We start from the raw sequence: 13,279 nt of genomic DNA on the forward strand, positions 1-13,279 counted from the left end.
AAGTTTACATTTAAAGTATTCTTTATCTTGATCAGCGTAACAAAAAGCAAAGCAAACAGATAATAGATGAAGATAACATCTTGGATTTTGTGAGGTTGTGAATTTAAAAAATTATACTTATGGAAAGTGAAAGAAAAAAACACTGTAAAATTTGGAGACAAAATCTGAGTAGATCATTTTTGCACTTCTTATGAGTGTATAATTACTCCAATATAATAGTTAAAGAAAAATCCAAGTAGTCCTGAATCAAATGAAAAATTATAAGTGTATCTTAATCAGATTATTAATAGACAACAGTAATGATAACTTCCATTAATAAAGAAATTTACAGTTTTGAAAGTACTTTCACTTTCATTATCTCATGGCATCCCCCAGTCTGTGATGTGAGCATAAGAGTAATACGATATTTTAGATAAGGAGGTAGAGAAATTAAGACGGTAGTTTACTTTCTCTTCTCATATAACCAGTAAAAGTTGACAAGATTGGAATTCAGGGCTATTCCTTCAGATAAACTGAATTCACGGAAGCAGTTGAAAGTATTCAGCAAGTATAATTCTGACATTGTATAGTGAAATTGGTAACTTTCATGATGAAATTAACACAGAGTTCAATGTTTTTTACTGTGTGTGACGTACTGTGACATCCTACTTTTCTCTAGTATTTTATACTTGGAAAGTAGTTTAGTTATATTAACTACCAATGACAGTTCTTTATCAAAAGAGAAATTTATTTATATGTTATTATAATTCAAATATTAAAATTAACTAAAATCAAAGATCAACCTTTCAAGGTTGACTGCCTAAATTTAAAAAAATAAATAAATGAAGAGCAACTAAGGAATGAGGAATTCCCAAGGAAGTTCTTTAAAACTACCAAAGAGCCAACATTTCCTTATTAAATAAGAAAGAAAAGGCAAAGAAAACTACAAGAACTATATTTAATTAATTTCTAAGTATTAAAATTAATTGCCTAAATTATGCAATTTTTGCACAGAATAATTCAAACGAAAGAGAAAAATGTTTATTTGACTGATGTAAATAGCAATGGTCTTTATTATAACCAAACCTACTCAAAATCATGATTTTTTTTCTCATAGTAAAGCAAGCTTTCTATAATTTTGAAATTTGTTTATTGTGGCAATGTCATTGTAGGGGTTCAGGACATGCTACGCCAAAATATGGTACCTTGGCATACCTTAAGGTGAGGGAGTTTGGAAAAAAAAGCAGCAGAAACAGAGAGGTCACTGTGACCACTCCCACCTCATCTGTCCCTGAAGGATCATAAAAACTCCTGTGTGACAGGTACCCACCCTGTAGTACCAGGAGGAAGATAGTCTTGTCACCAGAGATGGGGAATTGGGGGCTGAGAAATCTGTACAAACAAACCTTATTAAACTAATCCTTATCTTCTCAGTTGCCTCTTCACCATTTACTACCCCTAGCCCAAACCTCTCTGTCTTACCAAATTTAAACGCATTTATTGTTTCTTTGTCTAAAGGATTGAAAAGCTTCCTGCTCTGGTCACTTTGAGTCTTCATTCTCTTGTGAAGGCTCCATGTTCATGTAAAAATTCAATAAAATTTGTATGCTTTTTTCCTGTTAACTATCTCATCAGTTTGTTTTTCAGACCCAGTCAGAGATCCTAAGAGGGTCAAGGAAAACTTTTTTCTGCCTTACGTTATTAACCCAGTCGTCTTTCTGAATCACCATAGCCTTTTAAACGTCCTAAAGCACTTACATAATTCACCTGTAAACTGTCCTTGACTATTTGAGCCCATATATCCTATGTCAAGAAGGTCGCTGGCATTGCGCTGGTGGCTTCCCCTCAATGCCTCGGCTTTCCTAGGTCCAGTGGATCCCTTAGAAGAAGCCGTTCCTGATGAGCTGTGACCCCCTGGAGATGGGAAACTGGGCTTGCTGTAGGGCACCAAGGTCTCCTCTGAAAAAAGAAACACAAAAGGTTGAGTTGAACAACAGTGTGGAGGCAAAACAAACTTAACTTTAAATACTAAGCTCAAGCTAGGCTATTTTATGATTCCATTCTTCAGTAAAATTAAAAATAAGTTTAATAAGGCCCAAATAGTAAAGGAATTTCTATGTGCAAGCAACATTTCCTACAATAGGAACTGAGGCAGGATTAAATTAAAAGAGATCTTGGAATAAGTATCTAATGTTATATATTATTTGCAAAATTTAAACCCAGTTTAAAAGATATTTGCATACAATAACCATATTGTTTAAAGCATTTCTGAGATTAATTTCTGGGTTCAAAGAGGCTGCAATTTACTTTTTTCATTAAGAAGGAAGGAACATGGTTTGTGTTTTAGTTTAAATTATGGCAACATTTTCTCAATCAACTTAGATAAAGAAGTATATATCAGTGTAATAAACTAGGCTTTTAAAATTTCTATTGCTTCTTTGGATAGAAATACATTATTTGAAAAGCTGTGTATTTCCTTAAAAGAAAAAGAGAAACTCATTCATTTTAATAATGTCCATATTCTTTTTATGTACCATCTCTCTAAAAATAATTCATGATGTGCATTACTAAATACTTAACACTGAAATAACTTTTTTCTTTCTCTCTTTTTTTGCTTTCTTTCTTCTTTCTTCCCCCCCCCCCTTCTCTCCACCTCTCTGTTTTTTCTTTCTTTCTAGGTATGGGTTATTATTACTGTGATTAGATGACTGAAAAAAATACTGACTGAATTTAGTATTTCTCTTTTTAGATAGTCTTTAATCACAAGGGTCACGTGATTTTTCTCTCACAACCGTAAGCATCCTAAATGTTCCACTAAATCTAGATACTAATATTATCATCTTTTGGCTTTTTTATAACTGTATCTTCTTAAACCTTAAGCACCAAGTTGTGACAAAACATAATTATTGAAAATGCATGAGTAGAGGACATATCCAGAAAAGTCCGAATGAATAAAAGAATGTGTAAGGAAACTCAATTGTGTGTGTTGTGTGTGTGTGTGTGTGTGTGTGTGTGTATGTTTTAATACTCAATGAATCCTGACATAAGAAGAGATGTTCTAGAAAATCCATTTCTATAAGTGGGTCAACATCCCCCTGCCAAAAAAATCCAACCACAAACCATGGAACTTATTTTGTGACATTTCCAGGAAGTTTGAGTTATAAACAAAAACATTTCACATTGAAGTGTTATCAACTAAATTTAATCCGTTGGAGCAAGTGCAGGCTCCAGTTTAACCTTTTCTAATATGAGAATTCTGTAATTGCCTGTTTATTTGCAACTTTGTTATTTCCATTAATTTACCTATTTGACTGAAGCAATTCTCTCAAAATGACTAGCTACTTCAGTCAAAATGAACAAACGGTTGAAGACAGAGATTCAACTGACACTAAAGATGAAATTTAGTGGTCTAAAAGTACTCAATACAAACAATAAAAGGCAAAAGAAACAAAAAAAAATGAAATGGTCTCTTGAGCTCTGCAGATGAAGCCTGGAGGTCTCTTGAGCTCAAAGACCCTATGCAGAGGTAAACTTGAGGAACAACCCTCACTGAACTGACTCAGGCTTAAGGGATGTGCTCTTTACACCTTACATCTCTGCTGCGGAATTCCAACTTCAATTAGTGATTCAAAGCAAACGCATTTCAGATGCCCTTAAACAACTGGCATTTCCAAGATACCTGGTAGAAAAAAAAAATGTAAAAGTCCACACTTTCTTGGGACTGTGCAGAACACACCTGGTCCAACACCTTGTTTGTGGAGGGCTTTCCGTATGTCTTCTTGGCGTTCTGTGGAGTTTATCCATTCCTGGGTTTGTCGCTGCCACTCTAGGGATGTTTTAGCTGGACAATCCAAAGAGCTCTTTGTGTCTTCTAAGTTGGATGCTTGCTGTCTCTCCAGAGAGCTTCCTTTTCTCTCTGTTGAGTTTTCCACGTTACCAGCATGCTGGCTCAGGCCTATTTGCTGCCTTAAACCCTGACCGGGAGGGGGATCTGGTGGTGGTGGAAGATCTAAAAATTTTGAATAATGTTTAGAATGGACTAAAATGTAATGAAAAGTACAGGTTTTAATTCAAGATGAAGAAAAAACCCTTGCCCTCCTCCAGGTATCACCTATGCGAAATGAATTTGGGGGAGGAAAAGGTCAGTTATTTATATCTAAAATGCACATTATTGATCTCTTTGCTATCTTTTGATCACAGTGTCTTTGAAATAAAATCAACTGGCTTTATCCAACTATTGTACATAGAGAGTGTTTTCAATTGCACATTGAGGCTGATGTTCAAGGTGTAAAGAGCAGTTTATGGTTTCTCCATCTTTAATCCATTGTCCACTGCCACCTCCCCAAAGTAGAAATACCAAGACACAAAATGAATAGAAATCCTAACAGCTGTGTTAATAAAAGGCCCTGGGAATAATAAAAGCTGCCCTGCCAATCTCCATAGGAAATGTTGCCCTTGGGAAATTAAGAACTGTATGCCGTATCGTATACAGCATATGACTGCTCTTATCCGTGTGCGTGGCACATTTAGCAACAGTCAAAGGGTTAAGCTAACATTTATTAAATGCAATTAACATTCTGCCTGACAACCAATTCTGGCTGTTCGTTTCATGAGTTAGCTAATGAGTTACAACTAATATATTATAATCTTCCAATGTATTAATTTTAATAAGTAATAACCAATGTTCAGAGTTTAGATAGAATATGCTTCATGGTGCTAGAGTAGACAATGCATCATGAAAATCTGAGATGTAGTGGAATAGATAATTTTTCATAAAAGCTCTTTACATTAAATATCAGATACGAAAAAACTAAAAGTTCAAATACTCAGCTAATTTTTCATTTTTCTTTTACTAGCTTTTCATTCCATGATACTTTTACATTTTGAATGTCTTTAGTTGTGAAATCATAGTCCCTTCTTTCATATTTCTTTAAGTATTATAGTTCTATTACCTAATTTATACTATTATACTAGTCCTGAAATTACTTTATGGAAGATTTTGAAATCTTCTAAACATTCTAACATTCTTTTGGATTATTTTCTTCTCATTTTTCTGGAATGCTGTTGCAAACTGCTTTGTTCATCCTTAAAGTATCAGTAATTATGTTATTTGTTCACAAAGATCAAATATCATGGACAATATACATACTTATATCATTAATAGAGGATACTGTATATAACATAGGTAATTATTTCCCAGGCCATTTTAGTAATGATGCACTTGTTTCTAATAATATTGCTCATGAAATTTAAAAGGGGAAAGTATAAATTTCTTGTGTACAAACCATAATTTCTTTAAGGAAGGCTAAGTTACTCCTTTTAAAGACTTTAGTAAGAAGCTTCATATTCTCTTTTATGAACAAAATAATACCGCCCTCCATTGAACCAACAATGAAAATCTCCTCCGTATCTGCTTTGGGAGTTCCCACATTGGAGCAACATTCCCAGTTCTTATGTATGTCCTCTTGTTAGATTATGAATCACTAATTATTGAAGGGAACAGGTTTTCCATCTGGGAGAATAAAGTTGCAATTGGAACATTTCTTCCAAAATGAAGAGCTAATCCAATACTGAGAAAACTGTTTGTTGAATAATCCACCAATGAGTTTGGTATTTTCTTTATATTCAACACTGACTCCCTTCAGTTTGTATTATTATAAATATAAATTAATTATTTCATTTGAGTAATTGGACTTAAGACTGCCAGTTGGGGGGAAATTATTATATTTGCTTCTAAAATAACATATCTTTTCACCGATTTTTATTCTCCATCAGAGCAGCTTAATTTTTCAAATGGCCAAAATGGCATCTGCTTATGCTAGCTAAAATTCTGATTACTATTTAATTTAACCTGAAATCATATGGCTACGTAATTAAGTAATATCCTTGGAGTTTGTATAGTCTAAGAAGAAAGAACATTGAAAGCACATTGAAATAAACAAATTGGAAAAAAGATGAGATTAAGAATGGCTGTGGAAAAAATAAAAGTATGTAATCAAATATGTTTACTTAAATTAAATTTATTATTCATTTCTCTGTTGATTCATTTCAACTAACTCAATTCACTAAAGAGTCTCTGGCTGGCCTACTGAGGATTTGCTATTGTCAGGCACACAACAGTTCAATGATATATGTGCCATTATTATACTCTTTTTTTTAAGGTAAGAAAAAAAGCCATAAAGAAATAGTATCTCCAGCCTGGGTCTCTCCTTCCATGAACTCCAGACTCACCTAACTAAATCCATACTGGAGAGTTCAGCTTTGATGTTTAGAAAGTATCTCAAATTTCACACATGAAATCCGAGCTCTAGATCTTCCTCCACAAACTATACTTCCTCTCTAGCGTTCCTCGTCTCAATTACTACAAGTTGGCCATAACTTTGGAGTAATTTTTGGCTTCCCTGCTTTACAGCCTTTATTAATTTCATCAACAAAGGCTGTGGGCTCTGCCTCCAAACTATACTCAGAATTCAACATTTCTCATTGCTTCCACTGATTCTAGCTTGACATGAACCTTTAGCATCTATTCCCTACATTACTTCCACAATTTCCCATGTGGTTTCTGTGATTCTACATAGAAGCACGTTCAGTCTATCTCAACCTAACATCTAGAATGACTTGTTTTTTAATAAAAATATAAGGAAAATCCTGTTACTCCTCTGCCTTAAACACACACACATGCGCGCGCACACACACACACACACACACACACACACACACACACACGTACATACCATCAGTGGTTTCCCACTCAAAGTAAAGAGCCAATGTCCTTATAGAGACTTAAAGGTCCTACAGAATGCTGGTCCTCACTTACTTGTCTGACTTCACAGTCTATTTTGTTGCTCTCTCTGCTTCAGTCACACTGCTCCTCTTCCTTTTTATCAAATATTTCAGGATTCCACTTGCTGTTCTCATTTCCTGGAATGACTTTTCCTCAGATATCATCATTGCTCTTTCCCTTGTAACCTTCCAGTCTTTTCTCAAATGTCGTCATCTTGGTAAGTCCTTCCCTGAGCAATCTAGTTTAAAACTTCCCCCACTTCTATATTTCTCAACTTCCTTCCTATGTTTTTTTTTTTTTTTCTCCATGACACTTACAAGCGTCTTGTATGCTTTTATTTTTCACTTATATATTTATGTTGGTCTTTATCTATCTTCTCTCACTAGAATGTAAGCTACAGGAGGGCAGGGAATTTTGTCTGTATGGTTCCCATTGTGCCTGTCATTTGGTATGAGCTTAATAAATATTTGAATGAATAGATTAATGAATAAAGAAATTTGCTCAATGGTCAAAGCTAGTCCATGGTAGAGCTGGAAAAGAGCCCCTTCTCTGAATAGACAGTAGGGTGAGGGAAGGACAGGCTGGAAGGAGATGGGAAAAAAGGCTGATAGATAGAGAACTACCTCTCTGCCTCCTTTGTTTAGCATTGGTCAATGTATTTGCTTTAAAGGATATTCTTTGGCTTATGCAAATGCAATAGATGATTTGAACTGAACAATGTCTGTTTAGGTGAGACTTTATCCAAGGGAGAAGAACATTCCTTAACATGTATGTGAGTTTTTGCATAGTCTTTGAGACAGAGACTGAGGTTGCTTACCACTCCCAATTCCTCCATTGGCCACAAGGGAAGATTACTTTCCCACTCCAGTAGTTAGTTTGATGCCATGTGACAGAGTTCTTGCCAATGAAGAGGCATGTACCACTTTCAGGACTAGCCATAGAACCTCTCAAATAATCACCTACGTTCTGTCTTCCCCTCACTCAGAAACCATCAAGGTCCCATCTTGGAAATAATGGTGTCTCAATATTTAAGAAGCATACACCCTTACACTACAACTTAGAGGAGAGTCACCTGACTTTTATAAATCACTGTGTCCATGAGAAATAAACGCTTAATGTGCTAAGGCACTGAGGGGATAGAAGCTGTTTGGTATAGCAGCTAGCAATAATTACTCTGATTAATGTACTCATAAAACACTGTTCTAAAATCTATAATGCAAAAATTTTACGGTAAAATGTCTATACATTAAGTGCTACTAAAGAGCAACCTTCCTCAAAAGAACAGTTTGATTTTATACACAAATGTTATAAATTTATTACTGATGCATGGATTCATACCATACAAAAGCTACGACATATACATCTGTGGTAAAATAACAAAATCCTTAAGGGTAATCTGTAGAGTGCTATCCAAAATAAATGTCCCTGTATCATAACTAAAATGTCTTTGGATCAAACACTTGGAAAGATATGTGAGCCAAAATTTGCTTTGCAATATCACCACTTCCAAAATGTATCTACTAATAGCACCTAATCCATAACCTTTTTTGGAATGCCAGTAAATTTGAAACGTTAGGAACCTATTTGCTTTTTAGAAATATAAGCAACATATTGATCATGCTTTAAACTAGGAGGTAGCTTGTTTTAACTAGACATTCTGAAGAAAGCTTGCAAGGAAAGTGTTTTAGGAAGGAAGAAAAGAGCTCTCTATTTTGCTGATTTATATTTTATATCTTCCACATATTCTGCACACGATCTTCAAACATTTTGGAAAAGCCACAGAAAACCCATATTGTCCCTGGATTTTTTCCTCTCTCCATGACAGTCATATCAGGAAAATTACACAAAATTATTAATGCTGCGATTTGTAACTAGAATATCAGTGGGAGTAGTCCTTTTTATTTAGAGGGAACAAGATGAACGCTTCAAGTGCTCAACTAATCTTTAGATCATCTGGGGCAGAAAGGAGGTAATAAGCATTTTTGCTCACCACAGGATATCCACTTATAGAGAATCAAAATCTTGATTGTACCCTTACCCTTGCATTCCCTAGAAACACTTTCCAATGGGGACAAAGTAAGCAGGGAAGATAAGTAAACCTGAAGGCTTTTAGACCAAGTTATTTTGGCTTTTAAAATCTTCTTAGCATTATAAAATGACAAGAGAAAGCACAACGGTGGCTGCCAGCTAAGGACCTACCCCCAAACCAATAAAGAACAAATACTTCTTTTCCAACTAAGCCTCATTCTGTCCTGTAATGATAAGTCTAAGAGACTGAGATGAGTGCGCAGAACTCAGTTATAGCTTCTCAAAGCTGACTGCACGTTAGATTCTCCCATGGAGCTTTAAAAATACTCGTGACTGGTTTTCACCCCAGAACAATTAAATCAGAAGCTCCAGGGTATACTTTAAGAGTTCCCAGATGGTTCTAATGTGCAGCTTGGCTAGGTTCATCTTTTTGATGTTTCGTAGTACTATCTCAGGAAAAAGTGTGTGTGCTTGCAGGAGACAGTACAGAGAAGGGGGAAGAAATTTACCTTTGGGTCTGACATTATATTGGGCTTTTTACATATATTATCTTACATATTCCCGAGGATAAAACTTCGGGGTAAATACTTTTATTCCTATATTTAAACATATGAGAATTAAGTTGAATATAGGGCTGATGAACTACTCATTATTGAACAAGGATATCGTCCAGTAATATTTTGTTTCCTGAAACTAGCAGTATTTAAGCAAATACTCAAAGACTGGATGCTATACATAAATAAAGGAATTGAAATAAATCAGCAAGCCATGGCCCATGGGCCAAATTAAGCCATTGCCTGTTTTGTCAATAAAGTTTTATGAGAAATCAGTCACACCCATTCATGTACATTTTTTCTATAGCTTCACAGACACGACAATTGAGTAGTGTTGAGTAGTCTTGACAGACACTTTTTGGCTTGCTAAAGCCAAAAATATTTACTATCTGGACTTTTCAGAAAAAGTTTACTGATCCATCAACCAGATGATCTATAGCATATTTTTAGCCCTGGAATTAATGAAACTAAAAAATTACTAAATTGGAAATCACTACACGGTCTTTTTTTAAAGTGAAATACCATCTAAGATATCTTAATTCAATTTCAAAAATGATCCAACAACATGGCAACTGCAATGCTACTTATGTTTTCTTCCTTAATCTTAAAAAGGAATGTTCACTAAAAAGCACTAATGGAAAATGCCAGAACAGCAGAAAAATCAACATTGCAAAGCAGTATGGCCTGTATTTCTTGGGGCTGGATAATGTAGAAATAATTCCAGATTGTTAAAAAAAAAGAGGGTGTTTTATTGAAACAAGACCACATTGCCAGGTGTTCAGCCTGGTTATATAACAAGGCAATGCCTAATCTACCATAGCTTCTTTAATCTAAGTTAATGATTGCACAGAGCATGTCTTTTCAGTTAGGAGACGAGAGAAGGAAACAAACCTACCATCTGTCATTCCTTCCCTTCGGTGAGGCAATGCTGGTTGTGGGTCCACTCGCCCTCCCTTGTGTTTTTTAGTGGGCCGAGGCCTCTGACTTTGACTCATGGCTGCACTGGTGTTACTGTCAGTAGAAAATGGGCTGGTTGGTCGAGGTCTTTGAGAGGAGGTAAAGGCTTTGCCTAAAAAGTAAACAAAGGGAATGAGGTATAGAGAATGTTATTATAAGACCTTGATTCTGTCTTGTATTTCTGCTCTAAGACTAGCCTCTCAACCTGCCTGGAGATGACATTTGAAGATACAAAATACTGGTGCATCTCCATAGAAAAAAAATATGCCCTGCTGCATTTAGCTTGTCCGATTTTTATAAACAACATACTACCCACTGAAAAAATTTAAACAAGTGAATATGAAACAAAGCCACTAACCAAAAACTCAATATTCCTTGATTATATTTTTATTTAACCTTGACAATCTTAGTAATATTTTCATAGATATAGGCAAATTCATGCAGCTTTTACTCCTTAAAATTAAAGAAGCTATTTCTAAAGTGAATTATGTACTGTCTTATCTGTTTAATCAAATTTCACCCTTGGAATCTTACAAACGCTCTTTGAGCACTGAAAAATGTCCTGTAGTAATTACATTTGAAATTTTACAGGAAAGGTCTGCTCAGATACATATATTTAATTGACCTTACCACCCATACACATACATGATGAATTCTACCTCTCTTAGCAGAAACTCAATAACATTAGTGTATAGTATAGGATAGAGAGCAGGTTAAAATCACCTTGTATATCCAAAGTGCAATAGGTGTTTTCTGATGAATAGTATTGTATCTGAGCAGACTCCAAATTCTCATTGAAAAATGAAATGTGTTATGTCCTTGTCTTGTAGTTTAGTGTACATATACAGGGAAATATATTCTGGCAAAAGGTAAGCTAATGAATTTTCAACATCTTACAATTTTAATAACATGTTTATTATGGTATGAGAGGGTTGGTTTATGTTCATTTATTCTCTCTTGCATGTTTTCATTTCATTCAAAATTACTGTATATAGTTACATTTTAAGTCAATGTGACATGATATCGCTTAATGCTTTATTAGCTATTAGCATACATGCAAGAAATGTACTTGTGCCTTCTAATTTATTAGTTTCCTTGCACTTTCTCACTGTTCTGCTTATAGCTATGCCACAAAAAGCACTCAGGCAACATAAAGTTTCTGACTTATGCCTTAGAAAGCAAGAAAATTCAAATAACCATTATATTACAACTTATTTTAGTTCAGATGCTATATGAAAAATAAACCTCTGCAATGCTTGGAAAATCTTCTTTACTTTGAAGATACCTAGTGCATACTCAAAAGAAATAGTATAACATGATATGATGGTATAATTCAAAGAAAGCTTCCAAGACTCATTTTTATAACTTGAGAGTTTAGTGAAGGGTCAAAGTCCTTTATTTTCTACTATTTGAATACTATTAAGATTTCAAAAATGCATTTAGAGTTTAATTAGTTTGTTTTGTAAGGCAACTCAGTTTAATTCATATATCAGAAGTTTCTTCTATGTGCATTTAAGAAGTACACACAGTCATGTAACAGGATCATGCCAAAGTTATTTTGTTCAGTAAAACAAATGATTACGAAATTACTGATCTATTAATAGAGTGAATCCCACATTTATTTTTGAGTTAATGATCAGAAATGTGAAAAATTACATATTTGGTCTTTTATATTATTATTATTTATTAATTTCAGAAACCAAAATTAGATTGTGATAAAGAGCAACATACAAGTAGTCATCATTTTATCTAACTTGCAAATGCAGTGGGTGTATTTTTAATTAGCATCCTTTAAAACAAATAATAAATTATTGGATTAAAATCTTAACAGCCAAACAACTAATAAGACCATCAGCCATTTGAACTGTTAGACTGACAGCTTCAGACCCATTCACCCCATGCTGAGAAAACCTTCCCAGAAAATGCATTTGCAGAAAGAAATGGGGCAAAGGAAAGTAATGGAGATAAAAGCTGAATAATTTTAATCACTGGGTACATTATTGATTGTGTGAGAATTTTGCAAAGTGCGAATTATTGAAAATTTAATGGCAATCTGAGTTGCAGCTTTGCTGTAGTATAAGAAGGAAGCATATTCCAATTAATCAGCAGAACCATGAAGGGAAAGGGGAACAAAGGATGGAAGGTGGTGAGTAGGAGCCTATTCTTGGCTCTGCAAAGGGGGCATCAGAAGAGAGTTCTGTCTGATAACTGAGCACCCAAACTGTGTTCATGCATATTAAAGAAAACCCTGCAGTCAGACTCACTGAGGAGAAAGAACAGAAGATAAATAGCTCAGTGTCCAAGGACAAGATTCTCTCATGCAAAGAGTGTTGACTCAGTCTACCAACCTGTTCTTGTAAGGCTGGTTCCATCCAGCCTAAAACCAGCTTTATCTGCTGCTGCCACCAGTGCTTGTGCAAAACTGCCGCTGGCAAAGATGGAGCCATCTGAGGAGCTACCTACACTAGATCTATGACTAGAAAAGTTACGGTCCTCATCAGATGCAGAGCCCCATCCATTTACCATTGAACCTAAAAACAAATGTAGTCGTCTAGTGAGTTGTATATATTGGATAGCTCATCTGCTTGTACATAACTATACTAATGAACAAAAGCCTTCACTCCTCACTCTTCCTTGAGGTAAATCGGGTTTCATCAAGACTTCTTTAGCCATGTGCAAGCATCATCCATGTTTTAAACATTTCTAGTGCAGAAGAATTAAGCTCATTTAAGACATGTATCTGTTTTCAACACATGAACAAAACATGCTCTGTATGATTCCGTTCTTACCTTGTTTAAATTGTTACACTATTATTTTCTAAAAGAGAATTGCTATGTATATTTTAAGGCCTAGACTTCAGAGAAAAACATTTTTACTGAAATAAATTATAGTGTGTTTAAAGTCAACTTATCAAGAACTCAGTTGAACAAATAGTGTGAATATATTTTGAATTTAATGCAGACTAGTGATAATTGTC

At 34.8% G+C, this 13,279-nt stretch overlaps 1 protein-coding gene across 9 annotated transcripts in view; it reads right to left on the bottom strand.

Annotated features, from left to right (window-relative positions):
* ROBO2 (roundabout guidance receptor 2) overlaps positions 1-13,279 on the bottom strand; it is a 1,654,833-nt gene that overhangs the window by 3,427 nt on the left and 1,638,127 nt on the right. For 5 of the 9 annotated variants that reach the window (XM_049710544.1, XM_049710546.1, XM_049710542.1 and 2 more), the window contains 3 exons: positions 10,241-10,414; positions 3,716-3,988; positions 1,738-1,938 (listed from right to left, as the gene is read on the bottom strand). In XM_049710544.1, the coding sequence (XP_049566501.1) occupies positions 1,738-1,938; positions 3,716-3,988; positions 10,241-10,414 (648 nt within the window). The remainder of the gene's footprint in view (positions 1-1,737; positions 1,939-3,715; positions 3,989-10,240; positions 10,415-13,279) is intronic. The other 4 variants (XM_049710547.1, XM_049710548.1, XM_049710549.1 and 1 more) reach the window with 2 other exon arrangements.

This window comes from Orcinus orca, chromosome 5, assembly GCF_937001465.1.
Source record: "Orcinus orca chromosome 5, mOrcOrc1.1, whole genome shotgun sequence".
Classification (NCBI taxonomy): Eukaryota; Metazoa; Chordata; class Mammalia; order Artiodactyla; family Delphinidae; genus Orcinus; species Orcinus orca.